Source organism: Miniopterus schreibersii, assembly GCF_964146895.1.
Source record: "Miniopterus schreibersii genome assembly, chromosome: 13".
NCBI lineage: Eukaryota > Metazoa > Chordata > Mammalia > Chiroptera > Miniopteridae > Miniopterus > Miniopterus schreibersii.
The window spans coordinates 48,307,981-48,330,012 of record NC_138113.1 but is presented as its reverse complement, the minus strand read 5'-3'; the positions used below and the strand labels follow the sequence as shown (position 1 = coordinate 48,330,012).

The 22,032-nt window shown below is 44.6% G+C and overlaps 1 protein-coding gene across 1 annotated transcript in view; it reads left to right on the top strand.

Annotated features, from left to right (window-relative positions):
* SUCLG1 (succinate-CoA ligase GDP/ADP-forming subunit alpha) overlaps positions 1-5,550 on the top strand; it is a 32,341-nt gene extending 26,791 nt beyond the window's left edge. The window contains exons 8-9 of the mRNA XM_081155841.1: positions 3,624-3,812; positions 5,304-5,550. Coding sequence (XP_081011967.1) covers positions 3,624-3,812; positions 5,304-5,330 — 216 coding nt within the window. The 3' untranslated portion in view covers positions 5,331-5,550. The remainder of the gene's footprint in view (positions 1-3,623; positions 3,813-5,303) is intronic.
* Positions 5,551-22,032: the final 16,482 nt, after the last annotated feature.

The following is a 22,032-nucleotide window of genomic DNA, read 5'->3' as shown; positions in this document are numbered from 1 at the left end:
CTCCTGATATCTCTACTCCTTTCCCTCCTGCCATCCAGGGCATCCTGCTTATAGCCTCCCAAATTATCTGCCCTTCTGAAACACAGACATCGGTGCCTCCACCCTCCTGGCTTTAAACCATTGCAGTTTCTCATTACATGTAGGATAAAGGCCAGACTTAGCGTGGTGTTCCAGCCCCTCACACACCACTAACCTTCCTTTTCAGAGCTGTGCCCCATCTGACGTGCCAGCTGTTTTCATTCCCGCTTGCCATTGCTTATTCCTTCTGCAAGGCATGCATAGTATCTGACTGTCACTCCAGACTGTTATGGACAGAGGGAACTGCTATCCTTGGTGCCCAGCCCAGGCCTTGGCACAGTAGACACCAATAAATGTTGAATAAATGAAAGAATAATGCAGATTGTTGGGTGATTGGAGTAAGATGTTACTGGACTCTTGAATTCAGGAAAGTATAAAGTTTGAAATTTAGGTGAAAATTGACTTCCTTTTAGAAAAACAGATTTAGCCTGATAAAACATTACACTTTTTTTAAAGTGAATTTTAAAATGTATTTAGGCCCAACTCTGAATCTCTTGAATAGCTCAGAATTTAATGGGAAAAACTAAATGTGCATTTTGTTTCATTTGGCACATGTTTCTCTATCCCTGGGTAATTCTTATGGAGCTACTTTTTGTTGAGACTTACTAAGTACAAGATTCTAGTGGAATAGCTGAGTTGACATATACAACACCTAGCACAATCCCCGGCATATAGTGTACTCTCAATAATGTTTGTGCTGCTACAGCTGCTGTTTTTATCATTGTTACAATGACAGTAATTATTTGCAAAAGTAGTATTGTGTAAACCTTCTCTCGACCCCTTGTCCTTCTCTTATGAGTGAGGAAACTGGCACAGGGAGGTTAATGACCTGTCTGCGGTAGGTGTACAGCAGAGAACCCAGGTCTGCTTGGCTTCCGCGTCACGCCGTGGAGGGGCCAGGGGTCAGATTTCAGGGACTAAGGGCAGGAGTCAGTATTCCTCTGTGTCTGCTCAGACTACAGCGATAGCATCTGAACTGGCCATTCTGTTTTTAGGCTTTCACTCTTGTCATCATTTCTACGTCCTATTTTCAGACTACAATTCCTCCAAAGTCTGTCAATTGTATTTTTCTCTGCTCAAGTGATTCTTCTTTGTTTATAGGATGGAGTGTAAACTTGTTTGGCATTTTAGGCTCACATAATCTTGTTCCTTCTTGTGCGGTATCCCCACTATTTGAGTATAGGGACACAGGAATTAAGTGGAATCAGTGCCACTTGTATAGGAGATGCTCGTATCCTCTGCAGAGCCCCTGAATGAGTGAATAAATGATGTGTGGAGTCTTTTCTGCTTCACTGAGGGCATAGTCCCTGTGTTCAGGGCATTCATAGTTCAGTAGAGAGACATGGGGGAAATAAGTTACAGCCAGAGTACTGACTGTAAGGGCACCTGTGGAGAGTGTGGAGGAAGAGTTACAGGTTATGGAGGAAGAGGAGTCTGGGAGATCTTAAAAGTTCAGTAGAAACTTGCCAGGAGTCCAAGGAGGACGGCAGACACTCCCAGCAGAGGGACAGAGGAGAGCAGCCTGGAATTGCCGGGAGATAGAGAGCAGGGAAGAGTGGTGGGAGGTGCGGCTGAGTGGGCAGTGTCAAAGCGCGTAGAACCTGGCCTGCTGGCACCTAGCACGAATGCGGGTGTGGGCACAAATGCGCTAGTCATCGTTCACTGCCACGCACTCCAGTAGAAAACAAAACACCAAAAGCCAATTTTATTTAAGAATGCCCTTGATGAAGCAGTAAAAATTGTTAATTTAATTAAATCTTAACCCTCGAGTCAGTTTGTGATGAAATGGGAAGTAAAGCACTTTCCCAATTGAGTTGTGAGCTGAACTAGCTGTTTTTTTCGTGGACTGCTAGTTTCACCAGGAAGAACTGACAGGCAAACTAGCTATTCAGACTTAGGTATTTGGCAGACCTTTTCTCGAAAATGAAACAAAGCAAACCTGCCATGTCAAGGAAAACAACTTGTAGTGTTTGTTGCCAATGATACAGTTTGAGGTTTCAAGTGAATGTTAATATTTTGGGAAACTTATGTCTGCCACTGTGAACTTGACAGCGACTCCCTGCTAAAGATTTTTCTAGTGAGATCAGTGGTGATACTGATGAGTGTGACTTGTCGATACTGAATGACGAAATATGTCAGCATTGGGAAAATCTGCATAACTCAGCAAACCTATATTTTCCGTCTGGCCAGTGCATGTTACAGAATCATCGTAGGCTAAAGATCCATTCAAAGTGCAAGACAGACCACTGGATTTTAAAGTAACAAAGGACAAAAAGTTCACTGCTGTGGTTTCAGATTCCAACATTGCCTCTAACCTTTAAGAAATTACCACTTGAGCTCTGGCCGGTGTGGCTGAGTGGTTAGAGCATTGTCCTGTACACCGAAAGGTCAGAGGTTCCATTCCTGGTCAGGGCATATACCAGGGTTGCAGGTTTGCTCCCCGGTCGGTGCGCGTATCATACGGGAGGCAACCAATCCATGTCGATGTTTCTCTCTCCCTTCCTCTCTAAAAAAAAAATTAAACATATCCTCGGGTGAGGATTAACAAAATAAATAAGTAAAAGTAAATTACCATTTGAAGAAGTTCATGTAGAATCAAAGAGGAATATCCACAATTATCTGACAGGCTCTCAAAATAACTCCCTTTTCCAACTGCATGCCTGTGAGGCTGGATTTTCTTCTTGTACTTCAGCCAACATATTGTAGTACATTGTGTGCAAAAGCAGATACTGAAATCAGTTTGCATTTTATTAGATATTCAAGAGTTACAGAAATGGCCTGGCCGATGTGGCTGTGTTGTTGAGCACTGATCCGTGCACCAAGAGGTCATCAGTTCGATTCCCAGTCAGAGCACATGCCCGGGTTGCTGGCTCGATCCCCAGAAGGGGGTGTGCAGAAGGCAGCGGATCGACATGGATGTTTCTCTCCATCAATGTTTCTGTCTGTCTGTCTCTCTCTCCCTTCCTCTCTCTAAAATCAACAAAAACATATTTTTAAAAAAGTTCACCAAAATGTAAAGTAATGCCACTCTTCTCACTAAATGGTTTTTTAAAAATAGTTTAAAAAAGTTATTTTTAAATGAATTAGTAAGTATTTGTAAAAATTTTAAGTTTTAATTTATTTCTAATACAGTAAATATCAGGTGTAATCTACATGAACAGGAGTTCTTTGCAATCCTCAATAATTTTTTAAAAAAATATATCTTTATTGATTCAGAGAGAGGAAGGGAGAGAGAGAGAGAGGTAGAAGCATCAATGATGAAAGAGGCATTGATCGGCTGCCTCCTGCACGCCCCTGACTGGGGATCAAGGCTACAATCCGGGCATGTGCCGTGACTGGAAATTGAACCGCAATCTCCTAGGGATCCTAGGTTGATGCTCAACCTCTGAGCCACGCCCAGCAGGGCAACATGCATTTTCAGCTGTGCTTTTTTGTATGTATTAGTACAACATCCCTCCCTGTCCAAGCCATTTACTGACAGGGTTGTGAAATTGATGCTCGATGTTGATCAGCTTCTTCATTAGAGTGTTTATATCACTTTTCAGGGTCCCAAAGCTAAGCCTGTGGTGTCCTTCATCGCTGGTTTAACAGCTCCTCCTGGCAGGAGAATGGGCCATGCAGGTGCAATTATTGCTGGAGGAAAAGGTGGAGCTAAGGAGAAGATCTCTGCTCTTCAGAGCGCAGGGGTTGTGGTCAGCATGTCGCCCGCGCAGCTGGGATCCACCATCTACAAGGTGAGCTATTAGCACTGGCCCCACTGCTCTGGGCACCTGGAAGCCATGGCTCTTTCTTCTGGTCTTACCTGTATTCTTTCTGGTGTGCAGCTTAACAGTGCCTAGCAACTCTGTTTATGTCCTAATGTCCTAACCAGGCATGACCAGGAGTGATGTTCTGATTAAGAACTTTTCTTTTTTAACCATTGGGATTTTCTCTTTTGTGAGTGGCAAGATACAGTATACAAGAAAGCATGTCCAAGTCCACAAATACCACGGGCTCTATTTTAGGAGCGGTGCCCAAAATTGCCTTGTGTTTGGTGTTTCCTGTGGAGGGCCTTTGGGATACAGCCACCCCGATCCCATAGGTTTCTGTTTCCAGGGGGAGGGGTTGAAGGCTGAGTAACAAGAAATTAAAGCTGGATGAAGTGGGATTTGGGGTGGAGGGAGATTTGTGGAGGAGGGTGGGGGTTCCAGCCCTAGTTCCTGGCCCTGGCAGGGTTGGGAGGCCATGATTGTTTCAGGTTGGAGGGTGCTTCTTAAACATTCGTTTCTTTCCCCCTTTAGTAGGATACTGTGGTCTAAAGTATTCTAAGATTTACTATTTTCAGTAATCTCTTTGTAGCGACTTTAAGCTTGTTTCTTTGAGAGTCATTTAAGGCTCGCTCTGTTTTATGATGATCACAGACTTGACAGAAAAGCAGGCAAACCAACATTTTTTAAGCAGGAAACAGGCCCAAGTTGTATTCCTGAGGGAGCTGTGCCATCCTTGCCCTTGTCTTAGGGGTTATAAGATGGACTTGTTTTACTGAATCTTCGCGTGGTCCTGTCTTTGGAATACGACACTGTGTGCAGCAGTATGTGAAAGAATCTGAGTCATCAGAGTGTGTGAGGACAGATTGTATTTGAAAGGGGAAGACGGGGAAAAAGCAGATGCTTAAAAATCCACGTTGGAGACGTGCATCACCCTTTCCCTCCAGCAAGGGGCAGCAGCCACCTCCGCATGTGTTCTTTTCTCCTTGTTACAGTCTAGAGAAACGTGATTGTCAGTACTGTTTCCTTCACAGATATTTCTGACATTCTTGACATTTTGTCCAAATCTTAACTGAATCTGCATTTAGTTTTATTCTCTGAGAAACTTAGCAAACCTGTTTCCATTCCTTATTAGACGGGCCAGTGCGGTTCACGTATTGCTTTAAAGGTCTGGATAAACACAATCAGGTTTGCCAACTCCTAATAAAAATACTGCAGTAGAAAAATAGCACAACTCGCAGCCTCTTGACTTCCACATTTAGGAGACATAAACCTGAAGCTTTGCCTCTAGCTCAGTGGAATCTAAGCTGACACAGACAAATTTGAAAGCTGCTGTTTTATACTCAAGCACCCTCATCCTGGTACATTTTACTTCTGTAATTTTTCGTTGTTCAAAGAATCCTGAAGAGGTTTCAGAATAACTTTGACCATGAATATAATTTGGATCTTTTATCTTTTCCCTCTCTTCTGTTTCCGAAGGAGTTTGAAAAGAGGAAGATGCTATGAAAGAAAAAACCGAAAGTTCCCTAAGCCTGTGGAATGAATCATTGTATAAGGTGAACCAGCAGCAGTTTGCTTCTGTCGTCCACTGACTGTCAGCCTGAGTGCCTGTCCCTGGGCTTCCAGTGCAGCGGAAGCCAAAACAAGGCTTAGAGAGTTCTGTATTGACATGCTGTCACCTCACTGTGTAACAGAGGCAGCCAATAAATCTACCATTTGATTTGAATATGGCTTTGGGGACTTTTTATTGCTCCAGCGTGAAGGGATGGGGGAGTAGGAGAAATTGAGGGGTGTGTGTGCATGCAAGTGTATCTGGGTGTGTGCATTTTAATGGGCTCTGTAGAGAACATTCTAACTAAATCTTTTGAAAGAATGAGACTAAAAATTTTAGTATGACATTTGTCTAATTATCTTAGACATAGAGTGACCACCACCATCACCATCATCATCATCATCACCGGGATTACAGGCAGAAGCTCATCTGTTTTAGTTTTTGTCTAATTGGGAAATGGAGTGTCTTCAGTGATGCTGTGTTTTTCTGCGGTTCGCAGAGGGCTCTTCCCTTCCCCATCCAGAGCCCACGTTTCTTTGGTTGACATTCACTGCAAAGAAGCAGGAAAGCTGCTAGCCATCCTCCTTTGTGTTTAAAAGGGAGCTTGTCAACAAGAGTCAATTACTGTAGATACTTACCACTAATCTGGACAGAGGGCTCAGGAGTGTACATTCGGAGGTGGAAGAGACACAAAATATTTTCAAATTGTGTAACTTCTCTGGAGGAAACAAACAAGAGCTTCAAACAATAATATTAGGGAGAAGTCCTTGGGGAAAGGCCGTTTGGGAAGGCCTCTGTGAGTTGGGACCTGAGGGCTGAGAAGGTACCGGTGCGCCCAGCAAAGGTGGGGCGTGGGGAGAACTCACCCAAGGAGCTAAAGAACACCGAGTGCCTGGGGCAGTAAGCCCTGGGAGCGGCTGCTGGAGGTTTTGGGGATGCTGGCCAGGACAGCAGCAACAGGTCTTGTTTTGGGGAAGTTGGGGAGCAACTAGATGTCAGATACCATGATAGGTCAGCATGGGCACATTTGGGGCAAAATCTGATGCCTCCAGGAAAATCCTTAGTGGAATTTTGCATTATACCCTATATTAGCAGTTTTCCCCAGGGGAAATTGTTGGTGTGCTCTCTAAGGAGTTGAAAAATAAAAGGGTGTTTGTAGGTAGGTGAGTGCGCCATGGTGTTAGGTTTCTTGAGTGTCCCATGAGACGAGTGAAGATAGCTTTAGAACATTCAAAGGAGTGAGGGCTGCGGCCGCAGCTGCAGCCCAGGGCCCAGGAGGTGAAGGGCCTGGGACTCGAGGTGGAGAGGTCAGGAGGCCGGGCCAATGTACTGTCCTTGGAGAACCCAGCACTCTGCAGTTTTGGGAGCCGCTGTGCAGTGTGTGTTTCTTGGTCCCAGGCTGCTCTCTAGCTGGCTTTTCGGGGTGATTCTCTGGAAGTCACCTAGCACAAAGCATTTTGCCCAGAGCACACAGCAGGCAGGATGGAACTTGTACCTGAGGCTCAGAGGTAGGTAGCACTGGCCAAGGAAACCATTCTCTTTATGTGGTTTCCAGACAATTTGTCTTTGTCCCTTGTTTCCTGGGTGACACAGAGGTGCTGTAATGGAGAAGATCTGGAAAAGATGGACCTATCGTCATTTTTCAGGTGGGAGAGCTGATTCACAAAGATAAAGCCTAAAATTACTACCAAGTTGGTATCAAAACAGAAAATTAAACCTTAGTCACTGCCTGGGCCCCAGACCTGTCCCTCTCTTGAGGGGTGTGAGGAGGGCTTATGATTGGGTCATCACTAAGCAATTTAGGGAAACTGAGTAGACAACGTATTCAGTGACATTAAAGGCACCGAAAACAGTCATTCCAACAGTGTGAGTTATGACTGTGACCACCCTCTTTGAATTTGACCTGTTCTACAAGTGGGATAGGTTCTCCCTGGCAGGGGCCACGGTTAGAGTGTGGTCCATGGCCACAAGATGGCACAAAACTGGAGGGCAGAGGTCAGGACCCAGAGCTCCACTCTTCTCGCTAATGAGCCATCCACAGATGATTGAGACGGTGAGCCAGGGTGGTCTCAGCAGCTGTAGGAAAGGCCACAGCCAAAGGAACTGCGATTCTTTATCAATTTCACTTTATCAAGAATTCCCTCAGGGTTCTGGGGGGCCGGGAGTCTGGTGTCAGTGCTGTCAGATTGAGAATCAAGATTCAAAATTGCCCAAGATCAGAAGCCAGGTTAGGTCTGCTGTTATCCAAGGGAAAATTGAGCGGACCATGTGAAGGTCAGCACTCATGGCTTTTATTCAAATAAAGGAGTTCTGTCTTTTTAATAGCTTTTCAGCTCATTAGTATTCTGGTGTGGAAAGGAAAGCATCTCTCAGCTGCAGAATTAATGGTGTTTCAATACATGAGAACTTCAGTTTTGACACTGGGGGTGGGGAGGCCTCTGCAACGTGATCTGGTTGGTCTCTGGTGATTCCTAGCAGCTGGGAAAGGAATAAGCAGTGATCCAGAGACAGAGACGAGCATGTCACCTTCAACAAGGTCCCTGCAGGTGACAGGTTTCCAGTGATGGGGTGAGGATGAAGAGGCACTGAACACAGGAAGGTACTCTGTGGGGGAAAGTCATCCTCAAGCACTATCCAAGACTGGGCAGGGCAAAGTCAGTTTATAATAGTTCCGGTCAAGTTAGAACTTCCCTGCTCTCCTGCTCCAACCACAGAAGGAGGAGAAACAGCAGCTGGCAGGTGAGGGCAAAAGCGAGGGGGAGGGGAGAAGCTGCCCACCCCCAGTTGACCACCTGCCTGAAGCAGGCCCTGGCTGGTGGGGGAGGGGAGGGGAAAGGTGAAAGTGGTGAGAAGCCTTAGATCTGAAGGGAACTTCCTATGTCTTGGAACTGGAGATACTAAATCCTGAAGCAATTTTGTGATTTAAATTAGTATCAGGGTTTTGAAGCTTTTAAGTGGAAATAAAAATGTCATCAGGGGCAGTACAAAAAAATAGCCCCCTGTCAGTTTCCTGGGACTGCCATAACAAATGATCACAAACTGGGTAGTAAAACAGCAGGAATGTACGCTCTCAGTTCTGGGGGATGGAGCCTGAAATCAGAGTGGCAGCAGGTTTGCACTCCCTCCAGAGGCTCTGGGGGAAATCAGCTCTGGTGGCTGTTCGTTTTCCTGGGTTTGCGCCGCTGCATCACTCTGATCTCTGCCTCTGTCTTATGTTGTTAGGGGCAGAAATATTAATCATGCTCTGTGGACCGTGATTTTTAGCTATAGTTATAAGAAATATTAATCGTGCTCTGTTAACCGTGATTGTTCGGTTCTGAATCGAGAAAGCACATTCTAACCGGGTCGAGAGTTGTACACCCCGGGACATGGGAGTAAATTTTGGAATGTGGTTCATACTTTTATCATCATGGGAAGATTAACAGCCTTGATCCCGAAACAATGGAATCCTGGGGGCGCCCACCCTTTTCGACCCCCAGCCCACATTGCTTGTAACCTGATAAGCATTATACCTTGCCTACATTCCTATGTAATCTTTGTCTTTTTACCCAATATAAGCAGCTGGCTTATGGGGGTGCGGGAGAACAGAGTTTCATGGATGATCCCCCTGCTCTCCCATATTGCCAGCAATATTGTAATAAACACGCATATATGATTCAACTCTGTCTGTGCTTAATTGGCTCAAGTAGTGACAGGCAGCCCGGACCCATTTGCTGCTTGATTTCAATGTCACCTCCTCCTCTTTGTCACATCTCCCCTGGGTCTCTCTTATAAAGACACTTACCATTGGATTCGGACCTCTAGTCTCTCTTCCTCCCCCTCCCTGAGGATAATCCACAATTATCTCTTCAAGAGCCTTAATTACATCTGCTAAGATCCTTTTATTAAATAAGGTAGCATTCACAGGGCCGGGGGAAAGAGAAGGCAGGGCCTGAGGTCAGAGCTTGCACTTTACTCTGAAAGTCTCCAGGGGGCGCTGCAGGGATAGGATTAGTCACACCCTTCAGTGCCGCTGGAGGGAGATTCCATGTGAGAGGATGGTAAGTTGCTATTGGTTTCTTTCTTCTTTTAAAAAAATTCTCAAGGAAATGTGGACATGGTCATCAGCTGAGAGTGAAAGGGGAGGAGAGCTGTTGGAAGGTTGAAGAGAAAGAATGCATGAAACAGTCCTCGGGAGAAGAGTGAAGGGACCCAGTACAGTCTATCACCTCACGCTTAGGTGACATACTCATAAGTTGTTTTCTGCCTCAGCCCTCTCCTCAGTCTTTATCGTCACCCTCACACCTCTTCTTATTCTCTGTTCTTGCTCAAAAGCCTTTAATGAGTCCTTATGAAGAGAGTCAAGGTACGCCCCGGGACATGGGCATATGACCCAGTATCGCCCACCATGACCTGGAACCCAACAGTTTCCCTGTTCTTTGATCTGGCCAGGAGATTGCTCCTGGGATAAAGCAGGGGAAGGCAGGGTTTTTTTTCTTTTCCGTAAAGAACCAGATAGTAAATATCTTAGGTGACTACTTAGCTACTGTTGTGAGAACGCTGCCAGAGACAGTACCACACAAAGGAGCAGGGCTGTATCCACTAGAATTTTGTCAGCTCTGAAATTTGAATTTCATATAATTTTCTTGTGTCACAAAATATTTCTTTGAGTGTTTTTCAACCATTAAAAAATGTAAAACTCTGCCCTGTCCTGTGTGGCTCAGTTGGTTGAGCACTGTCCTGAAGGGTCACCAGTTCGATTCCGGGTCCGGGCACATATCCAGGTTGCTGATTCAATTCTCTGGTTGGGGTGTGGAGGCAACCAATCAATGTTAATGTTCCTCTCTCTCTCTCCCTCTCCCTTCCTGTTCTCTTAAAAAAAATAAAAAAATCAATAAAAATATATTTTTTAAAAAAGTAAAACCCTTAGCTGGTAGGACTTACAAAAACAAATTTGGCCTGTGAGCCGCAGTTTGGTGAACCCTGAGATAAATCATGTGTATTCCTTCTTTCATTCTGCCCACCTGGCTGCTGAAAATCCACCTTCCTACAAGTCTAAATCTGTCCAAAACTTTAACCTACATGCTTCCCCTCCTTTTCCATCAATATTCCTCCATCCCCCATCTGCCCCAAAGGTCTTAGAGACCATGTCCAGCATTTGACTTCCTGTAGCCAAATGGTCTGTGCTCCTCAGGATGTTCAGTGGGAGCTGCTATTTATCTTTTCTACACCTATCTTGTGCCTCCCAAGCAGACTGTATATTTCTGATGGGCAGAGCTTGCATTTTATGTCTCTGTGTGACTCCTGGAGGCATGCCCTAGACCTACTTGGTGTTTAATAAATATTCAAGAAAAAACCGGTACTTTTTACACCCTACTTTGCAAGGCTCAAAGGAATTGTTTTATGCATGAAGTTCAGAAATAAAAAGCCAAACCCCAGCAAAATCGCTTCCTTTTGCAATCTTCATTTTGATGATGTCTCCAAGGTGTGGTTTCCTAGATTCTTTATGCCCCTAATAGACCCCAAATTACCTTGTATTTCTGTTGTATCTCATAGATAGGAGGTGACATGTAAGGGTACAGGGCCCCCGGTCACCTAGAGTCATATACCAAAATGGAGTAATCTCATAAACATTTTATTACAGGCTTTTGCCTTGTACTAGATAATTATGCATCACAAAATTCATTCACACTGGAAGGAAGCAACAGGAGCCTGGGTGTGTTGAATGTAATAAGTCAGCCAGTTGGGACAATGGTGATCAGGATGACTCTGGGTGAAACTGTAATAAACCATTCTGATCCAGCCACTGCTTGGAGGTCATTGAACAGAGGTTATATGAGGTACTGCTATACTCTGGAAAGGGAGGAAACAGCAGAAAATTTTGCATGTTTCGAATTCTGTGTTAAGATATTTAAACCTACAAACTTTCCACCCACCTCCACTGCGGGACGTTCAAAGTCAACCTGATGAACCTTCAACCTGAACTCAATGTAGCTACACACTACTTGTGCACAGTTGATAATGATAATACAGGGTGTCCCCCCAAAATGTATACACACTTGAACAGCTGATAGCTCAATCTTGAAAAGGAAATGTATTTTAATTAACACTGCCTTTGTAATTATTCAAAGTGTGTGTACATTTTTTCGGAACACCCTGTAGTTGAGGATGTGTCTCCCTCTAAAAGCATTTTTAAAAATGAGGCCGGGCCCAATATTTTTTCCCTTCTCTTGGAGTCGTTATTACGTGAGTGAATTCAGGGCAGTTGGTGATCAGAGTCAGCCACGGGAGCCCAGCCTTCAGGCCACTGTTGAATCCTGCTCACTGCCTCTCTGCTGGGAAAGACGGACACCGCACTCCCAGAAACCCACGTGTACAGATTCTGCACTTTCCTTCCTCACCAGACTTTATCTCTGCCTACAAAATCAAACTAATTAGCCGGTAAGTACTAAAATGTCTCCCACAGAGGAGCCGTTATATATACATAAAATCTGCAAAGATGAGCAGCAGCAGAATGCTGGCGATCGCTCTCACAGGCAGGCTTTCTATGAGAGTCTTTGAGATGGTCCTGCTTTTAAAGGACTTCATATTCTCAGGCATATGAGACCAGGTGGTGACCAGGTCATTGGCCTAGGCTTCCACAGGAGACCTAAAATCCTCTCTTCCTTAAAAATTGCTAAGGCAAATGCAAGATGCCCAATCCACAGGGCCTACGAGTGTACGTAATTCACAGCTACATCGCTGGGGTCTGGCAGAGTGCTTGGTACCTAGCAGATGTGAAATACATGTCTCCTTGGGTCATGCTCAGAGCCTATTAAGAGCTCTATAATTTTCAATAAAAATGATACATTTTAGGCTTTACTTAACAAATGCCTGTATATCTGTTAAATGATGAAATGAACCCTGACTGCCCACATCGTTGCTCCCTTTGGGATGCCGGCCTGAATGGGAACGTGTGTGCTTAGGAGGCGGTGTGAGTCCTAACAGGGGGCTCGCACCTCTGCGGGGTGCGCAGTCCTCTCTAGTGTACCCCTGTACACCTGACAGTTTTCCACCCACCTTTCATGCCTCGTCCACGGCCACCTTCTCTGTGAACAGCACCCGGTGCAGGTCTCTGTTACTAGTCACGCTGCTGATCGCATTTGTTTGGTAAGAGAGTGTTTAAGTGTCTTTGTTTCCTAGACTGTGAACTTCTCAATGGCAAGGAGGATGTATTTCTTTTCCCAGGGCAGGTCTAGTGCAGTACTTGGCCCAACTTGTGTTTGTTGAATAAATAAATAAAACACTAAGATGATGTTATTATAAGGAAAAAGGATTTGTTTTATAAATTAAAAATAACATCACTCTCGCTTCTGATAGTTGTATGCTCTTTTTCTGTTTCAGTGGGAGTGACTTGCCTTCCCAGCCGCATTGTGAATTTTTTTGCGGGTGGAGACTGTGTTTTATACTTGGTCGGTGCCACTTGGGAACTCAGCACAGTGTTAAGTATACAACAAAATTCTAGAAAATATTGTGTAATTGATGAGAGTCTAAATGTAAGCATCCATTGAGATCACTTACATTTTACCTATACAATGTTCCGTTTTAAAAAAATAAGGATGTGACAATTAGTTATAATAATGTACTGGTTATTTGAACAAGGGGACATATATAAAAAAGTTCAAATTCTGAGGGATTGTGAAATAAATTAAATGAACTCCCCCTTCAGTGGAGCCTGTGCCATGTGGCCACGAGGTGCTGTAATCAGTCAGCATCCCAGGCTCCTTGAGAGCCCCATCCCTCCCATCTCAGAGGTTCCTGAAACTTCTTTCTGGTTTACTCACTAATTTTGATCTTTTTTTTCTTTTCTTTCTCAGAAATAGAAAAGCTAAGAAAATCATGCATCTTCACCCTCTATCTGCACAGAATCTTATGCATACCCTTTTGTGTTTATTTTCTTTTTTCTTTGCCTTCCTTCCTAATAATATAAAAAATGACTTAGAATGAAATCCTTTAATAACCAAAAGTGTATTTGTCTAATGTCTCTTGACAGTTAAAAATCGTGCTTTAGGTCAGTGGTTCTCAAAGTGCGTTCCCCAGAGCATAAGCCCCAGCATTAGCATCAGCATCAGCATCGCTCAGGAACTTGTTGGAGGTGTACACTCTGGGGTCCCCCTACTGACCCGGAAACTCCAAGGAGGTGGCCGCCTGTGCTTTAACAAGCTCCTTGGGGGATTCTGATATAGGATGAAGTTTCCTACAGAACCACTGCTGTAAGATCTTAGGCTAAAGATATAAAAGGAATGCATGTCTCCTTCCCCCAATTTTCCCCTCATAATTACTTTAAAGACATTTCAACAGCACAGACCTATTTTTAAACAGTTATATAATTGTTAGAGCAAGACACCATTAGGTCACACAGTAGCCAGGAAAGCAGGGTAGAATAGTCATTAGGGAAAGAGCTGTGAGACCAGGAGTCAGCTGAGTTCACAACCCGCCTCCATATATACTCTTTGTGACCTTGAGCATGTTACTCAGCCTCTCCAGGGTTCAGATTCCTCATCTGTAACACCAAGGGCACTGTGGTACCTACCTGGCAGGGAAGGCTGCTGTAAGGAATGAACGAGTTCCTACGGATAAGTGCTTGGAACAGTGCCTGGCACAGAATGGGTGCTCTGTAAGTGCTTGTGAAATAAATGAAATGAACTTGAAGCTGAAGGTTCTGCGGGATGAGATCCAGGATAGGCCCTATGAGAGGGACGCAGAACAGGTGGGTGGAGCAAGTCACAGCCCCTTGCTGCCTGGCCTTTGCCACCTCCTGCTGGTGGCCACTGCTATGTTATCAGGCAGAGCTGTTCTCCCAGATGCTGCCGATGACTACAGATGACAGGGGATCTGTATATATTTAGGCTGGAGGGACACCTGTGCTGTGCTGATCACAGGGAAGGAGCAGTAAGAAAGGTACTTAGTCTTCACAGGATGTGGCAGGTGTCCCAGATCCCTGGGCCATAATTTGGCCAAATTTTAGGTTTTAGAGCTTTCATAGGTACTGCTTTCTAAAAAAAAAAAATCAAAAAAATCAATTCAGCATGATCTAGATACTAACATCCGTGCCTGTGGACTGCTGGTATATTCTCCATTACTTGGCAAATGTGATATATGTTAGGCCAACGTTCCGCTTTCTCTAATCTCGCGTCATCAGTCCCTCTCGCTCAGGCACGCCTGCCTCCATTTGGCACACGTGGCAGGTTTCTCATTTCCCCATGTAAAGGACTCGTTTATTACAGTAGGTCCCGGTCTTTGGAAACACTGCAGGTCTCCCTGAATAGAGCTCAGAAAGGGCCTCATGAATAATAACGCCCGAGGAAACCCCGAGATGAGCTTGGACGTCGCCCCCTTGAAATTGATACATCATTCTAAGTGCCATCATTGAAACAGAACATGCAGACGGCTTCCTGGGAAGGCTGAGTCTGAAATCCGCTTTCCTTACAAAATATCATTTCAGCACAAAACAAACAGAAAGCAAAGGTGGGAGCAGGTGACTCCTGCTATGTGTTTTTGCCTGAGCATAAAATTTGTTTTTCTGATTATACTGAGACTCTTCACAGTCTCTGGTTTTCACTTTTGAATTTACTTTTTTTTTTTCCTATTGAATATTCCTCAGCTTCCTTCCTTCTAGGTGATGCATTTATAATAAAGGGCACAAAACTGAGGGTGTGAAGACGCCATGCAAGGTCAGTTAACTCTCAGTTCCGTTCGTCTTGGGAGACCAAAGAGAACTGTGGATGCCTTTGTGGCATGAACTTCAGCTTCTGTCTAGACCACAGGCCCTTAAACTTGGCTGCACCGTAGAATCACCCGGAGACTGTTCAAAACCCTGATGCCTGGGATCCACCCAAGCTCCTCTGGCCTGGGCGTGCCCTGGACATTGCGATTTGCCAGAGACATCTCGGTGATTCTAACCTGCGGGCAAGTTTGAGAAGAACTGGCGCTCATTGTGCCAACTACACGGGTTTGGGGGAGACCAGGCATTTGCGCAAAATAAAACGAACTCTACTTGGAGGGGGCGGTGAGTGGCCTCTAGAGGGGAACTCATCCTGAGGGAGGAAGGAGCCAGGCAGCCCAGGTGTGAACGCTGGAGCTCTGCTTCTGGGTCCCTCCTCTTCACTTTGCCCCCCCCCCCCCCCCCCCCCCCCCCCCGCCTAGTGTCCTGCCTGCAAGTCTCAGACCTGGGGAGAGAGGGCTGTGAGCAGAAGGGGCAAGCCTTTTTCCAGGGAAAGCTCTGTAAAGCACTGGGTCCCAGCAGAGAAGCCCGCTCCTCTGCTTCCTCTCACAATGTGCCTGAAATCGGGCCTCTCCAAGGTGGGCTGGTAGCAGCGTACGTGGCCCAATGAGCCGGAGCGACCTCCGGAGCGGGCTCAGAGCATCGTGCCCAGCAGCCGCGGAGTGGTGCCAGGGGAGGTCTGCACCGGGGTCTGCAGGAGCAGCGGCTGCATCTGGCGGAAATGCTGGAAGGACAGCAGATTTGTTAGAGCACCGAGGACATTGGCAGGCGACGGGATGAAAGTTGCTTGGACTCCAGGCGTGCATCTACCAGCAGGAGGGGCCTGGAGATCAGGGCGCAGTTTATTTGTATAACTAAGGATACGGGCATATAACTCTACTGCTCTACATAGAAAGCCGGAAGGCTACCTTTCTGACCACATTGATTAGAACCTTAAAGAATGGTTAGATTTCACGTTATGCCCTTTGTCTGAATTGAGGCAATAGCTACAAAAGGTTTTGGCTGTTACTATGAAATTGCTGTTAAAAGAATTGTTCATTAAATCATTCATGTCCCATGTGCTAAATTCCTTTCAGAATTCAAGAGCGACTCTCTACTGAATAATTGGTATGCTTCTGTTTATAAGATAGGAAGAACTGTGCAACCCATTACATTTCCTGCCCTCCTCTCATCCTCAGCCCTCAACATTCTCAAAACCAGATCCAATGCTTACTTGCAGCAAATACAACCTCTGGTGTTAACATTAACATCGACACGAATCCTTCTTATTATGGCTTTGCTGTGGTTTAACTAAATTTTCTATGTGTGTCGTGTTTTAAATCACTCTAAAATACTCTTTAAAAGGAGCGAAGGGAGAAAATACAAATCTCAGCTTAATAGAATCTTATTTTCTTAGCTTTTTTTTTTTTTTTACAGCTTTACTGTGCTATAATATACACAATAAGATGTATATAGTTAAAGTGTAATATTTGGTAAGTTTTGACATAATATACACCCCCGAAATCATGAAACCATCCCCATGATTTAGATGATGAACATGCTACCCCCCAAAGCCTCCTCGTGTCCCTCTGGAATCCCTTCTTCTCACCCCTAGGCAACTACTGATCTGCTTTCTGTGACTATGGATGAGTTTGCATTTTCTACAGCCTTATACAAGTTGATTTATACAGTATTGTTCCCTTTTCTGTCTGACTCCTTTCACTCAGCATGGTAGTTTATTTTTACTGTGAAGTAGTATCCATTGAACAGACGTGTAACAAATTGCTCACCTCTTCGCCTGTCAGTGGACAGCGCTGCACTGAACATTCACAAGTCTTTGTGTGGACATATGCTTTCAGTCACCTTGAGTAAATGCTTCAGAGTGGAATGGCTGGGGTGTACGCTAAGAGCACTTTTAACTTTTTAAGAAACTGCCGATGTCCTGGCCAGTGTGGCTCAGTCGGCTGGGCATCGTGTCCTGCACCAAAAGTTGCGGGTTGGATTCCTGGTCAGGGCACACGCCCGGGTTGCAGGCTGGATCCCTCAGAGGAGGCGTGCAGAAGGCAGACGGTTGATGTTTCACTCTCATATAGATGTTTCTCTCTCTCTTTCTCCCTCTCCCTTCCTCTCTCTCTAAAAATCAATCAACTGACCTTTAAAAAAAAAGAAACTGCTGAGGTGTTTTGCAAAGTGTTTGCACGGTTTTACACTCCTGCCAGCAGTGAAGACAGTTCTAGTTGCTCCACATCTTCCCCAACACTTGGTGTGGTCAGACCTCTGAATCTTAGCCATTCTAGTAGGTGCAGGGATATCTTATTACGGCTTTGGTTTGCGTTTCCCCAAGACTAATGATGCTGACATCTTTTTGTTTATTTATTTGCAATTCATATATCTTTGGTCACATGACTGTTCAAATCTTTTGCCAATCTTTTAAAAACTGAGTTGTTTGTTTCCTTATTGTCTTTTGACAGTTCTTTATGTACTCTTGGATACAAGTCTCTTATCAGATGTGCAATTTGAAAACATTTTCTCACAGTCTGTGGCTTGCTTTTTCATAGAGTCTGATTTAAAAAAATCCTCACTCAAGGATATTTTTTCCATTGATTTTTAGAGAGAGTAGGGGGGGAGAGAGAGAGAAGAACGTTGATGTGAGAGGGACACATTAATTGGTTGCCTCCCTAGCACGCTCCAACCAGGGCCGGGGATTGAGCCTACAACTGAGGCACGTGCCCTTGGTCAGAACTGAACCCTGGACCCTTCAGTCCGTGGGCTGACGCTCTAACCACTGAGCAAAACTAGCTAGGGCTTTTTTTTTTTTATTCCTTGGCTTTCAGGTGCACCAACCCAACCTCTGCCTTTATCTTCACATGGCGTTCTCCCTGTGTGTGTCTGTGCCCAAGTTTCCCTTTTTGATAAGGACACCAGTCATATTGGCTTAGGGCCCACTCCAATGATCTCATCTTAACTAACTGCATCTGCAATGACCATCTTTCTAAATAAAGTCACATTTTGACATAATGGGAGCTAGAACCTCAACACATGAATGGGAAGCCATAGTTCAACCTACACCAACAGGCAACTGCATGTAGTTCAGCCTAACAAAAACTTTCCGTCAGTCTGTTTCTAGCTCCTGACTTCCTTCATGCCTTCTGCTTTGGATTGGTTCCTCTAATTCCTAACCTTTTCCAGGGTGCCTTGGGGTCAAATTGGCTGTATCTCATTAGTTTCTGCAGCCCTCTATTCCATAGGGACTGAGAGTCAACACATGTCGTTTGACATTCATCAATCCGTCTGCTGTCTGTCTTCATACATAGTGGTCCATGATTAGCGTTATCACCTAGGTTGTCGGAGAGTTTTTATATTTATTTATTTATTTATTTATTTATTTATTTATTTATTTATTTATTTTTAACCCTCACCTGAAACTATTTTTTCCATTGCTTTTTAGAGGGAGTGGAAGGGAGAGAGAGACACACACACACATCGATGTGAGAGGGATACATCTACTGGTTGCCTCCTGTACACCCCCTGACTTGGGCTGGGGATTGAACCTGCAACTGAGGTATGTGCCCTTGGCTGGGATCGAACCCCAGACCTTTCAGTCTGTGGGCCGAAGCTCTAACCACTAGGGCCCTACTTCTTTCTTTCTTTCTTTCTTTTTTTTTTTACGTGGTGTTGAAGGGTCATTTTTGAGAATGCAGAAATGCCTTTACTCTGACATTTAGTCATTGAAGATCCCCACTTTCACTTCTCATAACAAATTCCAATGGATAGAGGCCCTTGTCCTTCATTAGCTACAGGAAGTCCAGAATTTTTATAAGCTTTTTCTCCTTTGGGCAATTTGGAGATTCTGCAAGGAAGGCTTAGTCTCCTTTACATGCTGGTGATGACTTGCTCCTAAACTAGATTGCACATATCTTTGCATATGTAAATATATTTTTAATTACCTACTTTCTGGGAGACGTGAATCTACCTAGCTTGAGTAAGTGATAATGCTTCCATTTATGAGATCACAAGAACTGTGCAATTTTTAAAAAGAAGATTGTCCCTGACATCTTACCCACTTGTAATCTAGTTCAAGGGCAGATGGTGGTGAATTGGGGGGGGGGGGGAGACAAAGGGGAGACTTGGTGGGGAGACTTATGTATGGAAATAGCCAGTCTCCAAGCCCCAGACAGGAACACTAGGTAACAGCATGAGAGAGCCTTTTATAATAGTCCATCCTAGTGTCTGGAAGGGAAGAGCAGAGCAGATGGAACGTCTAATTCCATCCCAATGTGCATCTGAGATGGTTTCCCAGGATCACACAGATGTCCACATAAAGAGAGTTGGGTACACAGCCCAAGGGTCACATTCTTAGGTGATGCTCAATTCTCTGTGCTCAGAAACCATCTGTACTCAAAAATGTCTCCCTGCTGCTATTGCCAAAAGGTTTGGAAATTCCGCACAATTCACTGCTCTGGGTTCTGTGGAGGGCTACTTTAAAATGCCAGGTTTTCTGAAAAGACAGAGCAGAAGAGAACTCAGAAGACAAATGTAGTTGGTAGATTGTTCCACACGCTAAGAGTACAGGAAAAAAACCACACAACCTATGATACTCTATTTTACAAATAAGTCTGGCACTGTACCTGGGCTAGCAAGAAATCTAATGTTAATGGGGCAACCCTGCCTCCTTTCTAAAGTCTTAGAGTCATTTCTTTCCTTGATGTCTGAAGAATAAGAATGGGGCCTGGTTCTCAGCCCATTGTCGCCCTCAGTTTTTGTTCTCTTACAGGCTGCTCCTGTTGAACCTGGCTCTCCTTCTGCCAGCATTTGTGACTGGCACTGTTAGCTGCTTGCCCAATATCCATTCCCCTTTCTTATCAGTATGTGCCCAGCCCTAGGTAAGCCTGTGGTTCCGTGATCCCAGCTGACCTCGGGTCTCGACGGGGTCATGTGGCCTAGTTGTAATGTAAAGGAAGAGGCAGTGGGAGCTTTGGGAAAACTTTAGTTTTATTGTTAAAAATAGCCCACGGGGCTGATATCATTCATTTCCCCCTTATTTTTACCTTGAGTGTGGGCAGGAGAGTTAGAGTTTGGACCACGATTTTGAGATCAGATGAAGGACTATCTCTTCCAGCAAGGGACATGGCAAGACAGAATGACCAACTTGTTGAAGTTGTGTTGTTGTTGTTTTTAAGTCTTCGGCCTGGTGATGACCGTGATTAGTCCAAGTTTTGGGAGGGTGGGGTGTAGTGTGAAGATCTGTTCAGATGTTCTCCTTTATTTAGAAGTTTAGTGTCCAGACAATAGAATTTGGATTCAGAACTCTTGAGTTTGGGCTGTGACTATTATTTACCAACCATGTTAAACTTGACAAGCTACTGTTGGAGGCTCAGTTTCCTCATCTCTACAGTATGAGAACAAAAATGCTGCTTGGTGTCTAAATGAATTGTGGAGAAACACAAGTAAAATAATTTTCATTACAATACTTTGTGTACGGTAAGGCTTTATCTAACCATTAGTTAGGATGACAGAAATAATTATTTTGCAGTTGTGGGAAATTACAAAATTGAATCATAACAGCTAATATGTACTTTATATGCACCAGTTACAGTTCTTCACCTCTTTACACATTAACTGATTTAATCATCACAAGCACCCTATTGAGCTGGTTGCTATTTAAGCTCCATTGAAGAGAAGAGGAAACTGAGGCATGGGGGGGTGGGGTTAATCTCCCTACTCTCCACAAGACCCAAGTTGTCAGTTGCTCCCTCCACAGAACACTCTCCCCAGATCTATTTTCTCACACTTCCCTCTGATATCAGAGGAAGGAATTTCTCTCTCCTGCATTCATAGTCTTCTTTTCACCAGGCTTCTGGATCCCTTCCTCCTGAATCTCACTAAAACCCTCCCTGTCCTGAATTCCCTCTCACTCCACATTACCCCCAGGTTCCCAGATTTATAGGTTTAGTTTCTTACCCATTCAGAAATTTATGGGAGGGCATTAAAAATAGGAAACGGCTTGATTCTGCTGTTTCTTTTATCTACACTGTATTTGTTATCATCTGTTTTCCTGTCACATCATGCTGAAAGCATTGTCTGTAAACTAGATGCAATTAATATCTCTTTTAAACTCCTACAACCTGGCTTTTAATCTCTACCGTCCAAACACAGCATAGAGGCAAAGGTCCCCGGCAATCTGCCCGAATTCCCTTCCCTGCAAGATGAGCAGCTGCTTCACCTCCAGCGCTTACCTCCCCCCACCTAGGCCCCACTGCCACCCTTCGGGCAGCCCTGACTCAGGCCACTGCGTCTGGGGCCCTCTCTCTTTCTAACTGGTACTTGTTTTTGTTTGAACCAATTGTCTTCCTTCTCATCTGAATGAACTCTTTTGTCTCATTTTTTCTTTTGCTTTGAGAAACTTTCGCTTCTTGAGACGGTATTTTATATCTACTTTTCCTTTCTGCCTGCCATCCGCTGCCTCCCTCCCTCGCTGCTGGGACAAGCCAGTTGCTTCTATGTTTCTACCTGGAAACGGAATGTCTCTTGGATCAAATCTTTTTGATCTTTGAAGAATCACTTGAGGGCTTCTTTGCATGTTTTCCTATCACTACTAGTGTTCTTTCTGGAGGTGACAGAGAGAAGACAGTGGGGATGGAGAGATAGACAGGCGAGGTGGGAATAAATGAAGGCGCCAATGGTGAAGCTTCCTTTCTTACTGAGACTGAGTCAGGGATAAGCCAGTGGCAGAAGAAGAGATAAACTGGATAAGATTGCATCTTAGACGTCAGTGTGGGTTGGAGTAGAGAGGCTATTGCAACAGGACAGCTGAGCAAGGGCAGGTGAGAAATGAGAGGTCTAGCCTTTGGCTATGGAGATTTAAGAAGTGGTTGATTTTGAATCTAATTAGAGGGTAAAACAAATAAAATTTGTTGTGGGCATTAAGGGAAAGA